The sequence below is a fragment of the Pseudopodoces humilis genome, chromosome 6, assembly GCF_049639895.1.
Source record: "Pseudopodoces humilis isolate 2021_Gansu_Grassland_sample_001 chromosome 6, ASM4963989v1, whole genome shotgun sequence".
In the NCBI taxonomy this organism is placed as follows: domain Eukaryota; kingdom Metazoa; phylum Chordata; class Aves; order Passeriformes; family Paridae; genus Pseudopodoces; species Pseudopodoces humilis.
In genome coordinates, this window is record NC_142205.1 from 36,215,614 (window position 1) to 36,240,745 (window position 25,132).

Below are 25,132 nucleotides of genomic sequence, written 5' to 3' on the forward strand. Positions count from 1 at the left end.
GATGGAGATGCTGCCTCAAGTGGCACTGCAGATGTAGGAACAATAAATCATGACTACTCTCACACCACAAATGGATGAGAATGCCTCTTCTTCACAAGAGGGATTTTGAGCTGGAAGACCGTGTTGAGATAGATGGCATCCAATGGCAGAGTACCTGGTCAAAACTGACCATAGTGGAATAAAAACAAAAAACCACGAATCTTAGGAAAATATTAATTCCAGAGCACTAGCTGAGCTGGCTGAGCTTAGTAAGCTCTGTGAGCCTGTCACACCAAGAGCCTACCTGCCAACACTTCAGCTGGTTGTGTCAGCTGCAAACACGCTGCTGGTGTCTGCTGCAGCAGTACTTTGATCATGTGCAGATGGAAAGCAAATGTACCATGCAGATAATACAACCACTGCTCTTAGGTCTTCTGTAGTTTGATCTGGTTTTACGTACATTATTTCTAAGGCTGATGTGACCTTTTCTGCTTCACACATATACTTTGTTGGCATTTTAAGTGAGGGGGAAAACTCATCAGCACACTTTTTGGATCATGTATACATTATCTGCTGGTGTTTTACTAAAAATGCTGGCAATTTTCCAGTTCATTAGGGATCATCTCAGATCTGACTCTGCTGGCAAGAAATAAAACTATTACGATACCAACAGTAAAATATTTAACCTAAATAAAAAATAAAAATCCCTACTGCTTACAAAATAGTAGCATAATAATTATGGTGCTGGCTGAAGCAATTTCTAGTTTTAGTACATATGTACCTAAAGGAAAACTGTTCTGTATCTTTTATTCCACAGAAGTTGTCTTGGTCAATTAAGTTACTGATGAGTAAAATGGTTTGCAATGTTTACTGTATTTGTTGTAAGCAAGGTATTAAAAACTTGAGATCTCAGCAGAGAATGCCCTAGGAGAGAAGCAGTACTGACTTTGAATTAGGAAATAATTTTTCCCCCAAGCAAAAAATCATAGTGATTATTTAAAACATATCTATTCCCATTTGCCATTCTAGGCAGAGGGTACTTTTAAGCAAGCATATTGTCCTAGCTCAGTGAGCCTTCAGTCCTGCTGGCATGTGTGGGGACAGACATGATGATTCCTTGTGCAATGCTGCTTTTCCAGCAGCCTTGCTCTGATGTGCATCCTGTTATGGGGAAAACAAAGGAAGACTCTCATTGATTTGTGTAAGAACTGGGAAGCCTTTCCACCTGACAACCACTCAGATTACAAGAGATTTGTAGGCTGCATTGTACTGTATGTTGTTCCTTGAGAAGCCATTTATCTGTCTGTGTCTTACGCTGGCAGGGCAAGGTGGGTAACAACTGCTGCCATGCTGAGTGGAACAGCAGCTCATGCAAAACCACCACATCTATTCTATACTGCACAAAACCTCATCTTGCTAGAAAGTTTCCTATGAGAGGCTCCTCTTCGTCCTCTCTTGTCTTTGCAGCAAGATTCTGTAAGATGCATACTACAAACAAATGTGAAACAACTGATAAGCAACCCTGACAATAGAGAAGTTTTACTTATACACACTGTGACTGCTGAACCAAATTATACAATGGTTACTTTCAGTAAGTGCCAAGAAACTACAACTGCTCAGAGGACCAAGAAGATTCAGAGCAATTGAAGATCTAGCAGCTCTGGAGTGTTATGTGATTGCAGTAGCTACATCTATGTTGTGGTGTGGTGTAGCAGGGCACCTTGCCCCTCAGAAGAGCTTATCTGTGTCTTGTTAGCTGGTGAAATAACTCAGGGCATCTTGCCCTTCACAGGAGCTTGCTAATTGGTGAAATAACTCAATCAAGACAGCTTGTTTTGCAGTGAATTTTTTGATGCCATGAAAGTAATGCTTCCAGCTGTCAATAGATATCCTGCAGTGGAAGTGAGATCTGGAAAGATAAGCTGGAATTTCTGACTGACAGTTCACTTTACAAATTATAAAAGCTACACCAAACTTTCACAAAGCAGAAGTCTTCTGCATGTTCCCTGGAAATGTGTGGGGCTTTTTCCCCAAATCTGGGATACCTACTTCATGGTTACTCTCCCAGGGGCTGAGTGAAAGAACTGTACACTATCATTATTTTGGTGGTAAATTACATTGCCTCTTAATCTATACTAGCTCTCTGCTAGCTTTAATATAGGTACCTCTACATTGTGCACTGTTCTATGTAATCTACAATTTCTCTTTGTTTTATACTCTGTAATAAGTAACTCTGTTTAAGGCCTTTTTTCTGTTATTGCCTATCTATCCAATAAATAACTCGTTTTATAATAACCTGATCTGCCATCCTTAGAACTCGCAGGCTGGAGTGATTTTAGGTGCAGCCCATACTAAATTCAAACTGCTGCCAAAAATGTAAGGCAGGGCTTGCCTGAATCTCCCACCTGATCAGTAACAAGTAGTCACATTGGCACCTAATGTAAAGAACTTCACTGGCACTTATGCTACTGCAAGATGAAGACTGAAGGGCCTGGATGGAGATAAGTAAAAAGGAACAAGTAGAATAATGAAAATGAGCCCATGAATGCCACAGTCACCTGCTTCTCCCTGCTGGTCATTCCCTGGTTATTAGAGTCAGAGACACAGTTCTTCTGTTGTTGTTATTTCCAGGTTTTGCTTTGGGGAGAGGAGTATGCTGAGGTTTCAAACTGCCATAACCTACAGTGTGGAGGCTCAGCCTGGGCTAATGAGTGTCAGCCCTGCTGGGATGTGCCTGTGTGAGAGACCTGGACACTTTCCCACATTAGAACCATTTCTGTCTGTCCTTTCTCTTCTGGTAAATATTAATCCAAACTGATCCTTACATAAGAATAATTATAAGAAAATATAAGGAAAAAGGATGTACCTTTGTGAAAAGAAGATAATTTCTGTGAATGACCTGATCTCTACAATACTGGAATCAGAGGCTGTCTTATCTAAAATTATTTAGAAATCATCTTGTCAGTATTCAGGTTTGACAGCTCTGTGTTTAAATTACAGCACTGCATATACAGCAGCCATATAAACAGTTATAAACAAAGCATCTGCTGGGTGTAACGTGGACTCAGCTGCTGATGCATGTATTGCATCAGCCTCCAGCAAATAAAACATTAAATAAATTTTCTGTGAAACAAACAGAATACCTGTCATTGCAATCACTTCTTGTCTGATGCCAATACTTAACTACAAGTATGTGCCTGTCTCTTATGTACAGTCACTGAGCCAGGTTGTGTTTCCAGGCACAGCTTGTGAATTCTGCGCGTTGTTGCCTTGATCTTTTTTCTAGTTTTCAGGTTTTATAAGCCTGTATATAAAACCTGTTTTCTTCTATTACCTTTCATTAGCAGTAAGTGGCCTACATGGAAATGTCTGGGCTTGGATTCTGCTACAGTTACATTTTTTTGCTTGCCCTTCTTCATGTTCCCACTCTCCCCTTTATTGCTACTTACTCAAAGGGGTCGCTGGGATCAGCTCTCTGGAGCTCTGGAGGAATCGGTATTCTTTTGTAGTACATTTCCCAGTCAAAAGCTCCTCGCATGGCATCCCCCGCCTGTGCCTCGTAGCCAAAGTGATTGTGGTCAATGACATCGATCATAGGACACACGATGGTTTTGTGGTTAAGTGCAATCTGGTCTGAAAAATGAAAGTAGAAAATAGGAAACGGCATGTCTAGTCAAGCCATCTATCATATTACTGCAAAGTGAATCCCACAGGTTTCTGATGTTTGAAGATTGTTCACTTTGTGCCCTATGGCCCCCCCCAATAATTTAATTTTTCAAATCTGTATCAAACCTTTATTTAAAGTAGAATTAATGCAGTTGGGCAATGATTAGAAGTATTTATGCTTCTTTAAATAGAAGCACATCCCTGTGAGACCCACAGGAGTCCAGTTATTTGTATCTCTCTCACATTGCTGCTCTGAGCTGTCCCCAGTCTGTCAGCTATGGAACAAGCCAGCAAGTAAATGGTAAAAATACTCCTTCATCTGTGGGGATTGTGTACGGGAAGCCGCTGAGAGAGAGATTTATTCCTAAATGTGAATCTCAGCCCTTGCAACCATTCAGTCACTGTTCCTGTGGCTGTAGTGTGCATCAGCTTTGAAATCAAATGCTCCAAATTAAAGGCAAACTCCAACACAAAGAGCAAAACAGAGTTTGTGTTCTTTTGTTTGTACCAATCTTTGAGTTATAAAGAAGGCTCCACAGTATTATTCTTACCTGCTTTCTAAAGAAAGGGGTTTAGTTTTGCTTTAAAAAAAAAAAAATAGAACTGTGAGACTAAATCAAATTCCCATCTCTAGCATAAGCTCAGCTGGGCCTGAGTCTGCTTTGGTGAATCTTACTGCTTAATCTTATAGCGCTCCTCTGAAAAGAAAGAAAAGAAAAGAAGATAGGCCAACATCAAGAACTAGGCAGAAGAATAATGGTTTGAAATGAGGAAGTGCAGAGAAAACCTATAGCTGTGTCGACATGAAAGGACAATAAAAAACTACTGATGAACCCTCAAAAAAACCCTAAAATCTTAAAATTCCAAGGATAATAAAACTTTTTCTCTGAATGGCATCTTAGATTCTTTACATGATTTAGTACATTTTAGGGCCTATGTGGAAAAGTTGTTTTATGTTTTTGTTGTTTTGTTGTATAGATTTCACTGATGCTTGATAGTACCCTAAAAATAATCTGAGTGTTGAGTGTGGATTGAACACTTAGATAGGAAGGCAGGTAATACTGATGTAATGATTAATTACACAGATTCTGCTTCCATGCTTCTGAGGGACAGAAGGAAAAAAAAAAAGATTATTTTCACAAAACATCTGGGTCTTTATATTTATTCTCAGAAGTTGAGGCTTAGAAACACTGTCCAAATCAGGGATCAATGCTGCTAGTGAGAAATTACTGTGACTGGAAGTTCAGCACGCTTTTACATCCTTGTCCTTTAACGGTGAAATAAATTTAAAACACAGGCTCTCACAAAATTCTAGGAAACTCATCTCAGAGATAATGGCTGCATTACTGTTGCTATTGCCAAATATAATTGCATTCACTGGCACACTGTATAGTGTTATCTGTGATCATTATATAAAGTCACTTTTACATAATCTCTTTCCTGTGATGGCCCTCCTAATAGTTATAGGGCTTCTAACAATCTGTCTCTGATTTCCCCCTTCTAAATTGATTGGAGTAGAGAAACTAAATGGGATTGATTTGTCTGGAACAGGTCAAAGGTAGACTCATAGTGCTTTAGCATCCTTCTCTTCATCTTTAAAAGCTGCTGTCTTTAAATACAATGAAGGATTTGAAGTTTCCATGTCACATGCAGAGATAGTCAGGGGGAAATCTGAGCAATGCTCAAGCTCAATCTGTCTTCATTTCTGCAAGTCTCAAGAATTCTGCAAGTATGATGATGCTTACCTGCCTGTTTTAGTGTGTTTCTCAGAACTTGCTTCTCAGCTTCCAAAATATTTTAGAGATAAGGAAGCACAGGAAAATCTTGACTTTTGATGAAACCAGGCTGTTTGTAATTGTGCAAAAGACAAAGCAACCAAACTTGCAGTCTCAATGTTTCCTTCAGTATGCTTAAAATAATGAATTTTACATACATACTACTTAGGTTTAAATGTAGTCCCAGTATGAATTTAGGAAAAAGAAAGAAAAGGCTGTAGGGCTAACTTATATTTGGTAAGCGTGGTGGTATCACAGACTTAGAGACGCAAACATGCTGCTGCCTTTATCAGCCACTGCTCTTTCCTCCACCTGCTCCTAATGCCAGACACTGAATGTCACAGCTGAAAAGCTTTACAGTTTCTCTTCCACTGCCTTTACTCCTCATCCTCTTCCAGATTCTTACTGGTCTGAAAAGATCCATTATTTCACTACATATATGCTTCAGTTAAAGTGAAGAACAAATAGATAAGCATCACTGTACATGCAAAAATCTTGCAGATTTGAGGGAAAGCCTGGGAACAAGAGGGGACATTGCTCAGAGCTTTCTCCCAAGAAATTTTAACCAATACATGCATACATACATACATATTTATATTCAGCATTTTTAGGATCAAACAGAGTAAGCATATATGGCAATAAACAGAAGTTTTCAATATTGGATGAGTCACTATCTCAGAATATAGGTTTTACCTACAGGTTACCTTTTTTATTTCAAACTGGGCTAGATAAAGTAACAATGCCAATTTGACAATAGTCTCATTTTTGCAATTTTTCAAAGCAAATATTTTTATTATCATACTTAAGTATGTGATTACAGATAATGAAAACAGTTGAGTGACTCAGCAACTGAGTTGCCATAAGTAGTTGGACCCTCAGCTACTCCTCTGTCAAGCCATACATCATACACATGTTGGATGGATAACAAGCAGGTGTTTTGAAAACTTGCTAAGCATAATCTGAATGTGATATATTTTTAATTCTTAGACAGGAAAGGAATCTGTTTTAGTAAACCTAATTCTGGTAGCCTATGTCACTATTGATCTACTGTCCATCTTTCCTCTTACTGCTCCTGTAGGAACATCAGCAGAAGGAAATACATGCCTGCACCTTTCTGGTTTGCCATTCAAGTTTCTTACCTGCAATAATTGTGTAACTGTTATTTCACACTGCACTAAACTCTCAACTGCTGGAGTCCAAGCCACATCTTTCCTTCTACTGAGGAGTGACAACAAACAGCTGTGTTTGCCAAACCTTTTGCATCGCTACACCTGCCTACTCAGTGACCATCAGTCAAAACTCTCTAGTATCACAGAGTGTCTAACTTAAGCTTAAGAGTCCCTTTAAAGAAAGAAATAATCTAAATAAAGTTTAAAGAAAATGAAGTATTTTACACCCATTTTTAAGAAAACAAAACAAAGGACTGTAACTGAAAACAACTGTGGCTCAGCTCCACAAAGCCATTTAGATACCCTAAAAATACTGAAATAACTCAGTCTTCCTTTGGTCTAAAAGCTGATAGTTAATTCTGAAAAGATAAGTTAGATACTTAAATAGCTCTGAGAACCATCTTTAAGTGATTGCTCTTGGTTCCTCACCCCCTTCTCTAACTTTCAAGGTCTCATTTGGAACAAAACCTGGCTTGCAACAGTGGAAACAGCTGCTCCTCTCAGCAAAGACTGCCAGTCCAGAGAAGGGCTGAACCATGTATTTGTTGAGGATTTTTCACTACTCATGCCAGATACAATCGGAGCTAAAACACAGCAGCTTCAAAGCAACTAGCACTCAACATGTCCTCTGTTGTGGTTTCCCTGAATGACTTTCAGTCACATGCTGTGCTGAGTGAATCACAAAATACAACTTCAGATAAACACTTGAAAACATACATTAACTTTACTATTAATATTACTACTATTATGCATCATCTGATTTCATTAGAGTAAGTATTTGCTATCTAAAGTTTATAGTAAAATTCTCTTATTCCTTTAGACAAACAGGGCACAGGGAAAATATACTAGGTGTGTGTTCATTTTCTATTTGTCCTTTTTGTAATGCTCTACTTTTTCTTTCAAAATAAAACATATTTGATTCTGGGCTTCAGTATTCCTCAAGACTCATTTCTAGGTCCTCTGGGTGATTTGTTATCTACAGGTATTCTACTCCATGTGGAAAGATTTCATTCCTCTTGAGAACTGAGGGGCACTGATGCAGTTGCTCTCATCTTTCCAGTTTTCTGGCTTGAGGCTGAGCGTTCAATACCCAACTGCAACCTGGCTGCAATTATGAATCCTTTTTCGTCATTTTTCGGTTTTTACAGGGTGAAATCTAGCTAGATGTATGGAACAGATTACCTCATGTGAGATCACACAGGCTAAGGGATCAGACCCAGCCAGGATGGGTTTATGAAAGTCTGGTCCTGCCCAACTAACCATCTTCTATAAGCAGGTAACCTAGTGGATGTAGAGAAAGGCTGTGGATATTGTCCACCTGGACTTCAGTAAAGCCTTTGATACTGTCTCTCACAGCATTAGATGCACTCTTCATTGGATAAAAAAAGTGGCTGGATGGCCAGCCCAGAGAGTCGTGGTGAATGAAGTTAAATCCAGCTGGTGGAAGGTTGGAAGTGTTTTTCCCCAGGGAATCAGTACTAGGGCCAGTACTTTATAACATCTTTATCAATGATCTAGACGAGGGGATCAAATGCAACCTCAGTTGCAGATAACACCAAGCTGGATGGGAGTGTCAATCTGCTGGAGGGCAGAAAGGCTCTACAGAGAGATCTGGACAGACTGGATCAAGAACTGAGGCCTTTGGGTCCTAACAACCCCATGCAGCTCTACAGGCCTACAGGTGCACACCTGAGAAGCAGCCCAGAGGAAAAGGCCCTGGGGTGTGGTTGACAGCAGCTGAACATGAGCCAGCTGTGCCCAGGTGGCCAGGAAGGGCAATGGCATCCTGGCCTGTATCAGCAATAGTGTGGCCAGCAGGAGCAGGGCAGGGATTGTCCCTCTATACTCGGCACTGGTGAGGCTGCACATCAAGTACTGTGTCCAGTTTTGGGACCCTCAATACAGGAAGGACATTGAGGGGCTGGAACAAGTTCAGACAAGGGCAATGGAGCTGGTGAAGACTCTGGAGCACAAGTCCTGTGAGGAGCAGCTGAGGGAGATGGAGTTGTTCAGCCTGGAGAAAAGGAGGCTCATGGAATACCTTATTGCTCTCTACAACTGCTTGAAGAGAGGTTGTGGTGAGGGGACTGGTCTCTTTTAGGGACAGGGCAAACAGAACTGGCCTCAACTTGGATTTCTCTCTGCTCCTTTTATGATATTGTGCTTCACATGAAGACATGGATGTTATTTTTAAAAATGCAGATGTTGTGAATGAGGGTAAGGGGGTAACGAGGAACAACTGTATGCATGATTTGATATGGAAGCTAGGAATGATAAAAATTTAGATTTTTGTGCATTATCTTATTACTGATCTGAAGAGAAACTAGTTAATAGTTTTTTCCTTGGTCTCTACTGATAGCTCATTAGAAGAACGGCACATGTTGCTGCAAATGCTTTATCAGCTTACTGTGTGGCCCCAGAGTCCTAACAACACAATTCAAGGAACAATAACCATTAATTAGTGAGACCATAACCTTCTGTGTACTTACAGAAGACTTTTTTAATGAATACAAATTTCTTTATTAGGCAACTAAGAAATTTTCTTTGGTTATGGTAGCAAAAAGCACTCACTTTGCAAAGTATATGTACTTAGCATGTAGTCAGGTGTGTAGAAAAGAGAACATTGTTTCCTGAAGTGAAATCCTAGACTACAACAATTGATTCTTTCCATTCCTTTAACTAATGGAGCTTTGCTGGCTGCAGCTGGAATCCAGCAAAGCAGTCAATAGCAAATCATTCCTTCTGAGCTTCCCGTTGTGAATGCTATTGCTATTGGATTTAACACTGAGGCCTTGGATATATTTACAGCAAAAAACTGTTTTAATGCAATGTGAAAAACTAGGAAGGAGTACAATACCTTCTTAACAAACATTTTCATGTGTATAGTAAGGACATAGCATTATACTAAAAATAAAATAAATTATAAGCTAAAGCAATACTGCAAGATTTTACAAATGATTTAGTATCAGGAAACAAAATGCAGCTGCTCACATTTCTTGGAGTTCTCTCTCGTCCTGACACTTCAGAAAGATCAGAACTGCAGCAGAACTCCAAACACTTTGATACAGTGTATGTCCTGTTTACTGTGGGACATTGCTTCAATTCTTAGTTGTATGTCCTGATTTTAATGTCTGATGAATGCTTGTGCACTTACTGAGCAAGGGTGGTAGCCAATTCACGTTGACTTCACAGTGGGAATCCAGAAATGTCAAGACTTCTCCTCTAGCCAGCGAGGCTCCAAGCAGTCTGGTCCGAATGAGCCCTTCTCGTTTCTTGGTACGCACAATCCTCACCTTGGCAAAACGGACCATGTATTCCTCCAGCTTCTCTTTTAAATGTTCTAGAAAGAAGGGCAAAGAAAGCGTCAGTGGTGCCAGGCCTGGAGGAGCCAACAGAAGGACAGGTTGGTGTACAGCCTGCAAGTTACTTATCTATTTCCATCCCTAGTCACTTCAAGTCCTCCAAACTCTGCCACAAATCCTCCTGAGATGGTTGAGAAAGTGCAAATACTCTCTCTATTTTATCACACAGAGGAAGACACTGACACTGCTGCAGTTGCTACTGGCAACCTGCCATCCACAATATAATGGCCAAAACAGCTACAGGATATTCATCCATTCTCTGCCTCCTGCAGCCCAAAGCCATATAAACATTCTGGCATGCCATTTTATAAACAGTGTCCTTTCCAAGTCAGTTTCCTATATCAGCTTTTTATGAAGAACTATGCATGGAAATAAATTTAAAAAATAAAACTAGCACAATGAGGTTATTTCTGTAATGGGAAGGAAAACAGACATGAAGAAAGATCTTAATAGTTAGATACCAGCACGAAGCACACAGACAGCTAACTCCCTAATAAAATTAGGCTGCAAATGTAAAGTAGTTGATAGGTTCTCTGATCTGTGAAATCTGGTTCTGTTTGTATCGCAAAACATCATCTTTGGGAGCATTTTTTCTTCTGACGAAAAGAAAACAACAAAAAAAAACACCCTACAATTTTGCCTCTTCCTAAGTACATCTAAAACACAAGTCCTGATCTTTTGCCTTTGCTATAACACCTCAGCTTGCCACTAGTTACTTTGGGAAAATATGATAATTTCATTCATCAAGGGAAAAGGGAGAGAAAAGTTCAGTCTCTAATAATTAAAACCATTGATAAGCTGCATTAGTGATGCGAAGGATTGCAAGCTAAGTCTCATGGAAATGGCTTTGCCAGATTATGTTTGTTTCTGATATCAGCTACTAATTCTTTGGACTTTTATGGACAACACAGGCCTTGTTCCTGGTTCTTACATCACTACAAATTGCAAGAAGTTTGCTGTGGACTAGACAAAAGGACTTCCATTCAGCAGTATCCTGAAGTATATAATGCTGACACACAAATTTAAGGCAATGAGCAAACAAGTCACAGCAGACAATACAGGCACATCGTGTGTAAAAATAAAATTAAGCTCCAGTGAAAAAGAGCTCCCTCCACATGCTTCTTTTCATCTTGTTTTTTTCTTAGCTGACAAACACATACAACTTTCCAAAGCTACCTGCAGATAAGGAAAAAGTAGAACACTGATGTGCATTTAGTGAAAGAGTACTACATGGGATGTTCCTCCATACTGAGGAATCCTGATGCAGAGTGACACAGAAGAAGGACTGGGAACATCACACTGCAATGATTACAAAATAGGTTGGGGCTTCTAGGAGGAGAAACTCAACACTCTGGAGACATCCTGAGTCAACAGAGAGGTTTGTGCTCATAGCACTGCCTGGGAGAAGTATTAGGTCAAGTGAGGAAAGCAAAGTCTGAGACAAAAACAAAATTAATGAATGATATTCAGATAAATATAGAAAGTTTTTGTCTTCTGCTCTGTGGTTGACTGTAGAGTACACATTTAATTTCCTAAATAAGAAGGAAAGAAGTACCCATTCTTCCATCCCATTTCACTATTTACATGCCCACTAAAATCCCAACAGTAACAACTTCAAGAGATAATCTGTGTCTTGAATGGTGTTTTTTGTATGACCAATCATATTCACAGGACAAGGCCTGTGTGCTACTCTGACTCATTTTAGCTACCAGCTACAAATCAGTTTTGTGACTGAACTGAGGTTTATTCAAGCCCTGGATCATTTTGTGCCCACAGGCAAGACTGTTTAAACTGTATATTTATTGAACTGTTTTCTGTTTTTATGAGCTCCATTGAGACTATTCCCATAGCGCAGGAAAATAGAAGAAGGGAAATAGACCTTAAAAACAAAGATACAAAGACCTTGCAGGTAATATAAGAAAGTCTGTTAGGGCTGTCAGTCTGGATTTTTTTCTATATTGTAAATCGTATCATCTAATAGCCACGAAAAATGAAAAAGCTCCAAAGTGACAGGTTGTTACATATTTCCAAAGTAAATCAAATCTAATGAGTTAGGTGCCATAGGTTCTGTTAGTCCTCAGACACCAGAAATTTCCTGTAGTTCTCAAAGGTCACCTAACCCTTCTCCTTTTCCATCCACAAATCTTCAGTTGTTTGTGCTGAATAGTGCATAGGGACCCAGCACCAAAACAAGACCACACTGCTGCACATTGTTTAGACAAGCACTACTAAAAAGAATGGGGTTGCTCAGCCAGAACACACCTCTCCAACTCTAGAAGCAATCACTAAAGGCCTTGGCTATAGTACAAATCCCCCATTATGACCTGCATACCCTCGGAGATGGGTTCACTGATGAGACTCCAGCTGACCAGGAGCTACTGCACAGCTGAGTTTCATTATGTGTCAGACACAATTGCTTTACTCTTCCCTGTTTCTAGGCAGTTTTCCTCTTTGTAGGTGAAGGTAACTACCAGAAAGCATCTAAGCCCTCTGATGGAGAGAAGTAGGAGCCTTACTTGGACAATCCAAATTGTTTGTGGTGTCGGTAGGCTCCCTGATGCCTGGAGGCACACGTGAGTTGGGCCTTCAGTAGCTGGGTGTCACAATGGCTAGGGTAAGACCCTTAGAGCAGGCAGTTTGAATACGGCCACCATCGATGTTTAAATGAACTAGTACAAATGCACTCTTTTCATGCATTCTGATTGTTATCACTTGTCTTGAGCCAATTTAATTCACTGAAATTCGGTTTCATACAAAAAAATTAATTTAATTCCTTCCACATTTTTCAGTGAGCAAATTCTGAAAGCTGAATGCCTATCTTCTCAGGAAAACACTTCAGGGACAGATGATGTAAACTATCAAATTATGATACATTCTTTTCTGTTCTTATATCAATTGCTAAATAACAATAGAGTTGAATAATATGATTTGATTGTCATTAGTTGTATTGGAGCTTGAAATCTATTAAATCAATGGTAGTTCATACTGTTCTTTCATTGCTTCAGATTCCTTGCAAACTCAGGAAAAAGGTCTCTTAAACTTTAAATCTTTTCTTTTCTTTGTCAAGGATAATATCGGAAATTCTGTGGAACAAACAAAAGCTATATACAATCTTCCTTCCTCACTCAGATAGCTCTTCACACATTTTAGACAGCATGTCACCTGATTTGTGAAGAACTGCATTAAAACATCCAGCATATCTTTTGATACCAGAAGTACATATCCCAAAATTATTTTCATCTACTCAATTAATCCCATGACCAAATGATTTTATTATTTTCTCCTTGCTGCTTAAGGAACAAAAAATAAATAAAAATAAATAAAATTTACACATCTTGTTTACACAGAATTCTAAGTGCATCCTCATTTTGACATATCTGGAAGTAGTAAGGAAGAAAACAAAAGCAATAACTTGTGAATTTTACAGAGCTTAGTTCAAAAAGCGACATTAAAAGATCGGGTCTACATACGAAACAAAGTATATGGATTACTAGAGATATGCAAGGTATCTAAATTTTATAAACTAGTTACATGTTAGAAATATCCTAACAGTAAGTCATGACATAGTCAAATAGAGGCCTGCAACAATACCTATTCTATCATTAGTTTTGAGATATGGCAAGGATGATGGTTTGGGAATTTATTTGGGAAAAAATTCTCAATAACTACAAATAACTAGAAAAACATTGCAAAGTATTTAAGTTCAATGACCAACTCCAATATGGTTGTGAGAATGAAGATATCTTACAGTGAAGGAAACAAATTCCCTTTTGGATCCATAAGTAATGATTTTTAAAACTTAAATCATTACAAAAGTGCTCTCATACTCTAATTTGTCCTGCAATGGCTTGTGGCACTATCTGTTTCTAATTTTCCCAATCTTGAAAAGCAAAAATAAACATTGAGTAACAGCCAGAGACAGTAGAACAGTAGTAGTTTTAAAGAAAATTGCAGTATTTTCTACTATTTATATAAATAGTAAAAACGTATCTTTCATTTTTAACCACATTTTTGGTTGACAACCAGTGTTTGTGATTAGTAACAAATTTAGATTTTTAAAATCTTGTCTTTTGCCAAATCTATTAGAATGAACTTTCCCTTTTCACAGAACTCCATAAATTTCCCTCACAGAACACCAAATATTTTATTTCCTATAATACAACTGCATTTTCTCACAGACCCAATCTATTTTGTTGCTAATGCTACCTCCAGAAGCATCATCTCACACTCAAATCCTGTATGTTACACATATACATTTACGACTAAGCAAACTCAAGTGCACAAGTAAATATGCATTAATCAATGTCAGCACAAAACTGCAATTCTAGAGAAATGATTTGTAAGAAATTATAATGCAGTGTGTAAAAAAGAAAGCAACCTTAAATAAAAAGGCATTTAAATGTCCAGAGGACAACACAATCTGCCCATTCATTACCAAAGGAAACAGTTCAAACAGATTTTCCATGACAATAGAACAGGGAGGTAGGATGCTTTAATTTATATTCTGTAGTATTATATAAATTATATTTTCAGAGCTGGGCATGAGAGAGAAGCCAGTACTGAAATTCTACAATAAGCTATAAATGGTACTTTTGCATGTAAAGAAACTAAAGCCCCTTTCATTAGATATGGGGAGCAAATATCTAATTTGTAATTTAAAAGTAAATACATCATACTTTTCTTTACAGTGCAGATCAAATGAATCCCTGAATCATAAGTTTGACACATGCCAGGCTAGGGCAAGAGCTGGCACAAGAGGTGATAAATAAAGAATAATGCATGGGCAGGCTGTTTAGAGGCTGTCACTGCTCTGACAAGTGATGATAAAGGCAAGTATTATGTCTCTTCTAGTGACAGCCTGTAAACAAATTCTCCATTGTAATTGTTCTGTATGGGCCTCCTCTGTCTTCATTTAAAGTCTGGAGAAGTTTTTCTAAAATAATAGCAGAGACACAATTGCTTGGTCATAATAATTAGAGAGCTACACAAGCAGAGTACCCGTTTACTAAATTTGGTGCCCAGAAATAAATTGGAAACCAGGGTTCTGTCTTTGACAGGAAAAAAATCATGAAGTAGTAAAAAGCAGGACTGAAATTCTTCTCTCATGTTGGGATGCATACAGATAATGCATTTCATTTTCACATTAGGACCCATGTTACCGTGTGACAAAAAATGTTTCTCCAGGGTTATTGAGAATGCGTTAAGGGAGATGTAGAAGACTGCGTGAAAGCCAGAGCTGGTCTTCAGTATGTGCTTGACTTTAGTATGGACTTCAGTATGAAAAAGGAAGGAAAATACAGAGAAAATAAAGCTTTTTGTTAAGCCCCACTTCTGTTCAGCCAGTCAAGTTCACCCCAAATCTTTGTCTGTAACAGAGCCCTTCTCCACATCTGTAGCACCTCAAATTTCTGCTCAAAAGTACTGACAATTTCTCTTAAGGATCACTGACCAGCAAATTAAAAACAATTAAGAACAGCAACAGTGTCTGCTAAATGCCTGGATAAACAATTTGAACTAAATCTTGTTATTGAACTAAATATTGTTAACCTGAATTAACGGAGAGGTATATAATGCCATGCTCTGCCATTCCCAACATGAACCATATGAAAATGGTGAAAAAAACCCCTTACTGTAATAGAAAAAGTAAATTGGCCTCTTCTGTTAGCACAGGCATATGGGAGGAAGAAATGTGGCCAAAACTGTAGTAGTCTGTGGCCTTCGGTCAGTAAAACAATACACAAATTACTATTTCTCTTGGTGAAAATTAAGGCAGTAAAATGGTTATTTTGCCTTGCAACAGCCACAAGGCCAGCTTCTTTGAGGCCAGCTCATGAAAATTTTTCTCTGTCTTTTTTTATTCTCTGGCCAGCAACAAAGAGCTTTGTGCCAAAATGCACAGACAAACCTGCAAGCACTCTTATGCACCCTCCAAGGCTCTCATAGTGAGAAGAACCTCCATCACCTTATTATGTCCCTTTCTGCAAGATGGGATTATCTTCCCAGGTAAAATTAGCAAGGATATCCTCCTTTTGTTTCCTGAAGCCTTGAGCATACCTTTTTCCCAGAACAGCTTAATCTTTTGATGACTGAATTAAGCTTAACAGAAAATACATAAAGGAAAATTGAGTGGCCGATGGTTATTCAGTTATTCCTTGTTTTCTGCTGCTATTGGAAAAAATAGCCCTCTCCAGTGCATTGCCATTCTTTTTACTTTCACTGCCTGTATGTCTGCTACCATAAAAGCAAATCAGTCTGAATAGAGAATACAAGGTGAGCCTATGAATTTGGGTACATCATATTCCTTTCTTCTAGCTTCCCTTTAAGTTTCTTATTTGCAGAACGTTGATTGGAAGTGCTGGTTAAACACAGAATGGTTGTGCAGTCTGTACCAGGTCAGCTGCCACTTTTCATAGCCAAGTCAAAGTCTACAAGAAGGACAAGTCCCCTGGTTGTAACTCTGGGTAAGCTAATCCACTGCTGCACTACCCTTCTTGTGAATAAGTCTTTTGTAAAGTCCAAACTGAATCTTCCAAGCTGCATCCTGGGGTTGTTGCCTCTTATTACACCATCTGCAAGTATCAGGAAGAATTTAGTTTTGTCATCTCTGCAATTCCCTTTCAAATTACTGTGGGCAGATGTTAGATCACCACTGAGCTGCTGCTTTGCCAGACTAAACAAACTCAGGTTTGTCAGCCTCTTTTCAAAGGTCACATACTTTTGGCCCATGACAGTCTTGCCAGTCTTCAGCTAAGCTGACTCCAGCTGTAGTCCTTGAATTGCAGAGCTCAAAACTGGATGCAGAATTACAGCTCTGTGCAGAAACAACATGGTAAAAAACACAGTTTAATTTTACCTGCTTACTCTCATCCTAGCATATTCCAATCCAGTTTGCCTTCCTGGTGATACAAGGCCAACACTCCCTCCTATTCACTTGGTATCCACTATGACCTTTGCAGGTCCTTATATCGCACCAGCTAGCCAGTTTGCATCTTTACTGGTACATGGAGTTATTCACCTAGGCGCAGAATCTATCACTCCTTGTTGAACTTAATTGTTGATATTTTTTTTGCCTGATCCTTGAGCTTCCTGTATTATTTGATGTGTCAATTTTTTCATTTTTGTATCATACACATATTTGCTGAGGGCAGACTGTCTCATTATGCAAGTTATCAGTGACTAACATCGACCTCAGCATTTACCTAAGCTATTCTGCCAATTAATCCTGACTAAGGAAATCTGGAGGAAGGATAGGGAAGTTTTCTGCCAAACAGATTTTAGCATCTGATCCATAGCCATTCCAGACAACAAGAAGTTTCAGAAACAGACAGGTAGTGTGGAAAATATTTGGTATAATAAGTTCTGATACAGACTGATAATTAAGAGAAAAATTCAAATCTACTTAACAGCAACTGGCTAAGAGCCATCTTATTTTATCACAAGGTAGCCCAGTCTTTCAAAACAGTTTTGCACACTAAAGACTAAGGTCACTTGAGATCACCATGTAGTTATTGCTGAAGTAGCACTCCTTACAGAGACACTTGTGCTAAACACTTGGAAATGCGTTTTGGCTGTGATGTTTGGGTTAACTGGCTCGAGTCAAGCTAAAATTAAATCCCTTTTTTCTGATATTAATAATGAGTCAAGCTAAAATGCAGTTTCTTTTTTTGATGTAATAATGACTCAAAGTCCTTGCATGATCTACCACAAGGCTGTGGAGAGTACCCTGAATGTTCAACACTTTTGTTCATTTCTTGCACTTCTATGACTATGAACTCCCAGATAGCACCCTCATTTTGATGTTTGATTTTAACTATAGCCTGTTAAAGTTGAAAGAATCTCCAAACTCCATAGTAAATCCACATTCTTTTGCCACAACCTGAGAAGGTCAGCATTACTAAGAGCAAGAGACTGAACAGAACAGATGAATACAGCTTGATTTCATTCAGGATAGACTTGAGGTAAACTCTGAACAAATCTGTTTTGTTGTGCATGGACTTTCATACAGTCATGAAAGGAGTGACGGGGACTGCAGAATCTGTGAGGCAAGCTGGATTTGCTGAGACTTCTCCAACTATAGCTCCAGTCAATGGAGACATGCAGAGATCCTGGTAACTCTTTGTTCCACTTCCCTGAGCCCAGATAATTGTGACTTACCAGTCATTCTGTCACCAGCAGAGAAGTGCCTTTGTCAACAAGCTGAATGCTCAGGTAATTGAACACCTAGATATTAGACGTGATGACTGCTTACAGAGATGTCACTGAGGCATCATTAAACTCTTCAGGTAGTTTCTCATTCTAGATTTTTGTGCAGGAAGAGGAGTGAAACACTTCATTTTTAGGTTGCAGTAATGCAGCACAGTAAGTCATGTATGCCACCTCATAGGCAGCTAGGGCTGGCTTGGTGGTTTGTTGGTAGTATTGACACAACTCCAAGTTTCCCCTCCTTATAAGGAAACAATGAAAGATTTTTAAATGGATTTATTCCAACTGCCACTTGTATGAGGTAGTTCTCGAAACTTTCAGTGGCATTGTAGTATGGTAGCATGTCTTTCCTACAGCTGATAGCAGGCTCCTTCATTTGCAGAACATTTTGCTCCCTGGAATTGCTTTACCACAAGAGCAGCATGGCTGATGGAATAAACTTCAACCAAACTGGGAAGAATTTCTTCCCAGTGTCATCTTGGTAGCCCTGAGCTTCATGTGACCAAACAAGTGTGCTCAGGGACACACTGCTGATCCAGGGGATGAGAAGGAAGGCAGAGGAGGTTGCAAAAGCTTTTTAAATGGACATTTTTTCTTTTTTTTACAACAGAGACTTTACTGTGGATGCACTTGTTTTGGCACTTTCTTACACCCCTAATTCAACGGATGTTACTGTGGCTACAGCTCGAACAAGAATTTGGACAACGGGATTACCTGGCAGGGCAACTATTTCAGTATACAGTAAGATAATGCAGAAATGTACAGCTGCCTTTATAGGTCTTTCTCTGAACACAATTATCACAGACCTGTCAAAAGCGTGACCTTGCTGCACAAAAGTTTGATTATTTTTAACAGGTCTGTTTACTACAGAGGTATTTATACAGTAACTTGTCCCCAAGGGAAGTATATTGTGAGGTTTCTTCCAGGTTGCAAGGCCAATTAGAAGGTTACTTGGAAGTGAATCCATGAAAGAGAAACTTTCCTTGAGATCAATACATTACTCACAAATGCTATCCTCTTTCTTTCACAAACACAATTTTGCATCCTGACAATATTGATTCTTAAAAATTGTAAATGATGACCTGTCAAGCAGCACTTCCTCTTCTAATGTATTTTTAACACTGCAAACAGCCTTGCAGATTTTGAGACCTGTTTTTAGGTGGACATTTTCTCTGTTTTGCCTGACACTATCTTTGACAGGTTTTCAGTTCTTCCTCCAAAATATATCACTGACTTTTGCAATAGGTGTTTTCTCCAGAGAACATTTTTCCCTCATTCATTCATTTTTAACCTCTCAAATGCCAAGGACAGGTTGTATTGGAGAACTGGTAAAACACCACTGTGAGGATGGCACTGACCTTATATTTACAGAGGACCATGACACTGGTCCTTGGGAGGACTGGAAACAGGAGTCACAGAACACATGCAATTACTTTTTAAGTGGCATCACATACTGGTACAGCTCCCTACACTGAACACTTATTTCCCAGTGTAATTCTACTGATATTCTAAGACATTGCAAACCTTAGGCTTGACTAACCTAAAGGTATTGGAATATGGCCATCTACTCACAGAATCTTTGAATAACCTCCTGACTAACTGAAAGTGCTATATTTCTGTGGTTCTTTTTCCATTCTATGTGCTTACCATCACAGGTGGGTCAGGTCCTAAATAGAGCTTGAATTTAGTCCTTTCCCTCAAGAATTCATTGAGGTTTTTTTCCTAGTGCACAGGATTTTTGATGTAAATAAGAGAACCCCTTGAAATATACTTTGAAACTCAGATATCAAAACACAAATAGATCATGGGCAGTACCTTTCTTATTGTCTTTGAAATTTGATATTCTATCAAGAAGTTGATCTTGTCTTCCAACTTTTGTATTGATATTTTTCTTTTAAAAATGCCCTATCTGACAGAGGAACTGGAGTTCTGAGGTATCAAATCTTTCCTGTGGAGTGATGAATTTAGCTATGCTCTGCATAGTGCAACAGGATAAAACACGTAGCTGCTCAATGAGGTTTCTCTGACCTACTGAAAGAGGCCTCAAATTCCTAGCAGTGCAAATGCTAGAAACATGGAGCCATAGACTTCTAATTATCTTTCATATCTCCTGAATTTTATTTTCTATAACAAAGCACCTGGCAATGCTAGACTTTTTTTACAGGTGGAATGCAGATCTTGATAAGCTTCAAGAACACTTATTGATGAAGCAAGTATCCAGTTACTTCTCTCAATTGCTGCATTTCATCATCCAAACATTTTCGTTTCTTAGCTGTTATTTCAAGAGTTCTTCCTTTTTCAATTTTGTCCAGAGTGGAAATACAACCCTTCTTCTGATACTTAGAAATGAAAAAGTTTCTGATTTTTACTAAGCTAGAACTTTAGCTCTTAAAACTGTTTCAATCATTTAACTGCAGAAGTTAGCCCTGTTAGTTGTGTAACCTTTGCAGTCACTGCTATGTCAAGGAGCACAATGAAAGAAGATGCAGTTATTATTACTGAAGGGGTTTTCAGAAAGCTGCAGTCCATGGAAATTCTCTGACAACCGACTGGCAAAGAAAAGCAATCAATTTAAGTCATGTTTTTCAGATTAGGTCAGGTACCTTGTTTACCCCATTTCATTATTTACAAGAAAAAGTTTGCTTCCAAAATTAGGTCTATTGAAATTTTAAAGTGAAGGAGTTTTTTGAGTCACATACTTTTGAAGCATGAGAATTAATTATCAAAAAGGAAACCATTCTCGGTTCACAGACTATCTGCTATGATGATGTTCCTCTACATAATGAGGCAAACACTGATGCATAATTAGGCATCTTCTAACATCACTGTGAGCTATTAATCAAACAAGAACACCATGTTTTATCATGGATATAGGATCAGCTTTTCCCTTTTTATTTAAAACAAGAAAAAGAATCAATAAATGAGCTGCTACATAAATCAAGCTTTGGAAAGGGAGACACATTGAGTTCTTCCTTTTCTTTGTTATGTTTTTCTTCCTTTGTTTTAAACATTGAATCAACCTGTCTTTTCCCATCTCTCTCAGTTGTGACAACTGTTCTGCAGTATCACTAATGCTCTTCACATTCTCTTTAGTCTGGCAGGTTGCCTCATTAAGGGTAAGAAAGAGAAAGACATACTGAATATTAAATGAGCATCTAAGACCTAAAGTTTAACTAATTAAATAAATATTATATTAAATATTAACTATCAGATCCAAGCTCCAGGCAGCTTTCATACAATGACAAAGGGATTAGGCTCAGACTACGCCCATACGTTTCTACATATCTTATTTTCAATACTCCTCCACCACTTTCCCTCACCCAAAGAGCTGTCTGTCTTGCAGCATAAAAAGACAGAGGATACAACCTAGTGTTTTTTTACTTTACATGGCAGCAAAGTTTAGGGTAATACAGTCACTTGTGGGTACAGGGAATCAGGATGGCATGGACTGTTCTTAAATCTCTCTGGAAAACTGAGTCTTAGGCATGTTCCATCTTCCTCCAGACAGCCACATGAATCCAGATTCAAACACAAGGCTTGTTACATCTGGCTATATATTTTACACAGTACTGTCCTAGTGATCTTTTCAAATCTTTCACAAGTAAAGGATTAATGGACTAGCCAGTATCAAGAGAGAAATAAATACTTGGTATGAACATATCTTGCTCACAGAAAGTGTAAAGCTGTTTCAAAACTGGAATGGTTATAGCTGCTTTACAGCATTTTACTGATCCTTAAAGATGGACAAAATGCTGTCATTCTGAACGTAATTTCCACACTTTTACTACTGTTAAAACTGCAGATTATGGATTTAATACAGGACATAACCTTTCATTTCATATTTCCTCGATATATAAAAATTACCATACCATTTAAATCTACAATAGAAATACCTGAATTTAAGAAATATCTGACTGGAAAAACAAAAGATTGTATCATTTTCATTTTAAAGCACTTTTTACTGATTATTCAGTAGACTGTCAATGTCTTGACTGATCTAAGAAGATCCACTGGTCCTGACCAGAACTATAGGAATCTTACCCTCATCACTTTTTCAATGAACTGGCAGTGTGGTTCACACGCTGTGTGTCACTTACGCTTCTCAGTTTTGCGCTGGTGTGAGATTTCCCACCTTCAGCAGACCAAGGTGGTTTTTTTTTTTTTTTTTTTAAAAAAAAAGGTGCAACAAAAGGAGTGGGAAAGTTATGGCCATTCCCTGAAAAGTTTTTTTTTAATCTATGTGTCCCTTTGCCCAGTTGAAAACCAGCCATGTGAAGATTTACTGTGGTAAGCATGCTAAGTGCAATGCAAAAATAAATCAGGGCAGAAAATATTCTCCCTGGAAAAACTTTTCACTGTGTGAGTCACATTTCAAGAGATGTACTGTGCTACCCACAGACAACCTCCTCCAGCTACTCCAAATTACACAAGGAGCAGTATCTTTCCAAATATCAACTTACTCATCTTTGTGGCGGCTCCAGCAAGGACTTTCCTGGGAAAAACACAAGTATTTTTGCATTTAGCTGTAGTGTGATCTATAGAGTTGGTAGGTTTTCCCCATGGAAATGTTGCAATCACATCTCTTATTTTTTATCAGGCTTTGTTTAATTTTTTGTAACTTATTACCTAAGGTTTGTTTCTTTTCTGCTTCTTGTGAGGGCATAGCTTAGGCCCAAGTAGAACAATTAGGAAAAAAATGGAATAGGTAGAGGCAAAAGCACAGACAAGCAAACAGAGAAACCGCCACCACTGAACCATGTATCAGTTTTGTAACTATTTTCATATAGTGAATTTTTTAGAAATTGATGAAAAATTGAAAAAAAAATGAAAGTTGAATAAATTTTCTGATTACCTAAGATATTCCTAGACCTTTTTTTCATCATTTGAAGTGGCAGATGCTTATCAGACTCTGGAATGTAAGCTGTGACAACACTTATACACCAAGAAATGTGTTTAGCTTAATTTTAAAACTTCCTGAGAGCTGTAACTCTGAATTTTTTCTAGAGCAATGTTTCCATGTTCATATTTTCTTGAAAGCAGCTGAAAGGAAGTTAGAGCAACAGCAAAATAACAGGGGAGTTAATACAGTTTACAGTGGGCAAAGCTGAATACAGGAACATTACAAAAACCCAAAACAGTGGATAGCACATAAATAAAAAGTAAAATAAAAATAGCCACCAATATTCTGACATGGATATGACTTCTATTCATACCAGACTATTATTCTGCTGTAGGGTTGGGCTTTTAGTTCTGCTTTAAAGAGCACACTGCATTTTAGCAATACATCCTGTAATTTGGTTCACTTTGTGGCTTGGAGCCAAAGGGGAAATTCTTAAAACTCAGACAAAAGAACCCAATTTCCAGAAGAACAGCCGGAGACGTTGAGAAGAAAGATACAACATGCTACCTGGTTTCTTTCACTGTCACATGTTCAGGTTGCCACAAGGAAATTCTCTCTAGAATTTCTCTCTCTAGTAAGAGACTCCCTTAACTGGAAATTTTCCTTGGTATGAAGGTGATGTGCTTCATTTATGAAGATTTCCAGGCAGCTTTTCTAAAGCAAGAGCTTAACACAAGTGAAAATTTCAGTTACAAGGGAATTAAGGATTGAAGGACTCATTTATGTTGTAGTTCTGTGGACCACTGAGTGTGGCATGGCCAAGCGCTAGCAATAGATCACAGTTTTTATAAAAAAAATAAACACATCAGGACGTGGGACTTGTGCTGTCTTGAACTTATTCTATCTTCATTTGCTGTATCTGTAAAAATACATAAGAAACATAGATCATACCTGCAACTTGCTTAAAGAGCTGATGATTATTGTCCAGCTTGCCCTAGCTGTAATACCGCAGTTACTGGTGGGAAATTGGCTGCTGCTCATTCTGCATTTCCAAACTTCAGCTATACTATCAGGTTTTTTGTCTGTTGCATTTTGTTTAGCTGGGTGTAGTTGCATGGTTCTCTCCCTAAAAGGAAACCATTGCATCTACAGGGTAGAATTAAAGCCCCTAACTAATCAGGTCTGGGAGGAAGAAAACTTCGTACTCCTGATGAAAAAAACTCAACTCAGTTAAGCAACTGTTACACTTAAGGAGGGTGAGAATATCACCAGAGAAAAGGGTAGATAGTAAGATGCTGGCTTAAAACTACTTTAGTAGTATCATTAACAACCACAAGGAATAATTAGATAATTTACACAAGTGTAAATACAATTTAAATTGCACTAAGTTAACTGACTGTGATATCTTGATTAGGCAATTAAACTGTTAGATCAACAGTACATTTTAATTCTTGGATACAAATGTGTGCTCTTTTGTTTACCAAAATTGTATATAAATTGTATATATAACAGCACACTTACACTATGCTTTTGGAAGTATCTCACAGAGTGTGAGAAAATCAAAAGTACTTCAGTTTCCTTTGAACATGTCCTAGAAACTTTTCATAATATCTTGTTTCAATAACCCTACTGTGTATTTAGTTTAACAACTACTCCAGCAAAACACTGCAGAATATCTTGAAAGCGACTAAGTCAGCAAGGCCAGTATTTCATCTATTCGTCAATGTCAATATTGTTTTTACTTTTAAGGCCCTTCACAGCCTCCAAACACCAGAGCTATCTGTTTCATCAGACAAGAGTTTACCATGGGACTTAGGGCTTGTTAATGTAATGATTCAGTATCTGCCATAAGACTGAGGAAGCTTCACACACGCAAGCAATTGCTTTATACATTTATCAAGCTTATGAAAATGCACATTGTTTTAAGCCAAGATCTTCTGAAAAGGACTTTCATATAACACAAATAATTTGTGAACTATGCAGGGAAAACTTCAGCATATACAAAAGAACAGGAGGTAGATATAAAAATATAAAGCCATCTCCACATTTGATGGCTCAGATGAGCTTCACTAAAGCTCAGCTAGCCAGGTACAAACTCTCTGACAGCTGCTGTTCTCCAGAGCTGCTAGGGTACTGTGG

The 25,132-nt window shown here is 38.4% G+C and overlaps 1 protein-coding gene across 1 annotated transcript in view; it reads right to left on the reverse strand.

The window, feature by feature from the left end:
* The window catches only part of GALNTL6 (polypeptide N-acetylgalactosaminyltransferase like 6), a 423,143-nt gene that overhangs the window by 67,081 nt on the left and 330,930 nt on the right, over positions 1-25,132 (reverse strand). The window contains exons 5-6 of the mRNA XM_005517623.2: positions 9,744-9,929; positions 3,429-3,612 (exon numbers count right to left, since the gene is read on the reverse strand). Of these exons, the coding sequence (XP_005517680.1) occupies positions 3,429-3,612; positions 9,744-9,929 (370 nt within the window). The remainder of the gene's footprint in view (positions 1-3,428; positions 3,613-9,743; positions 9,930-25,132) is intronic.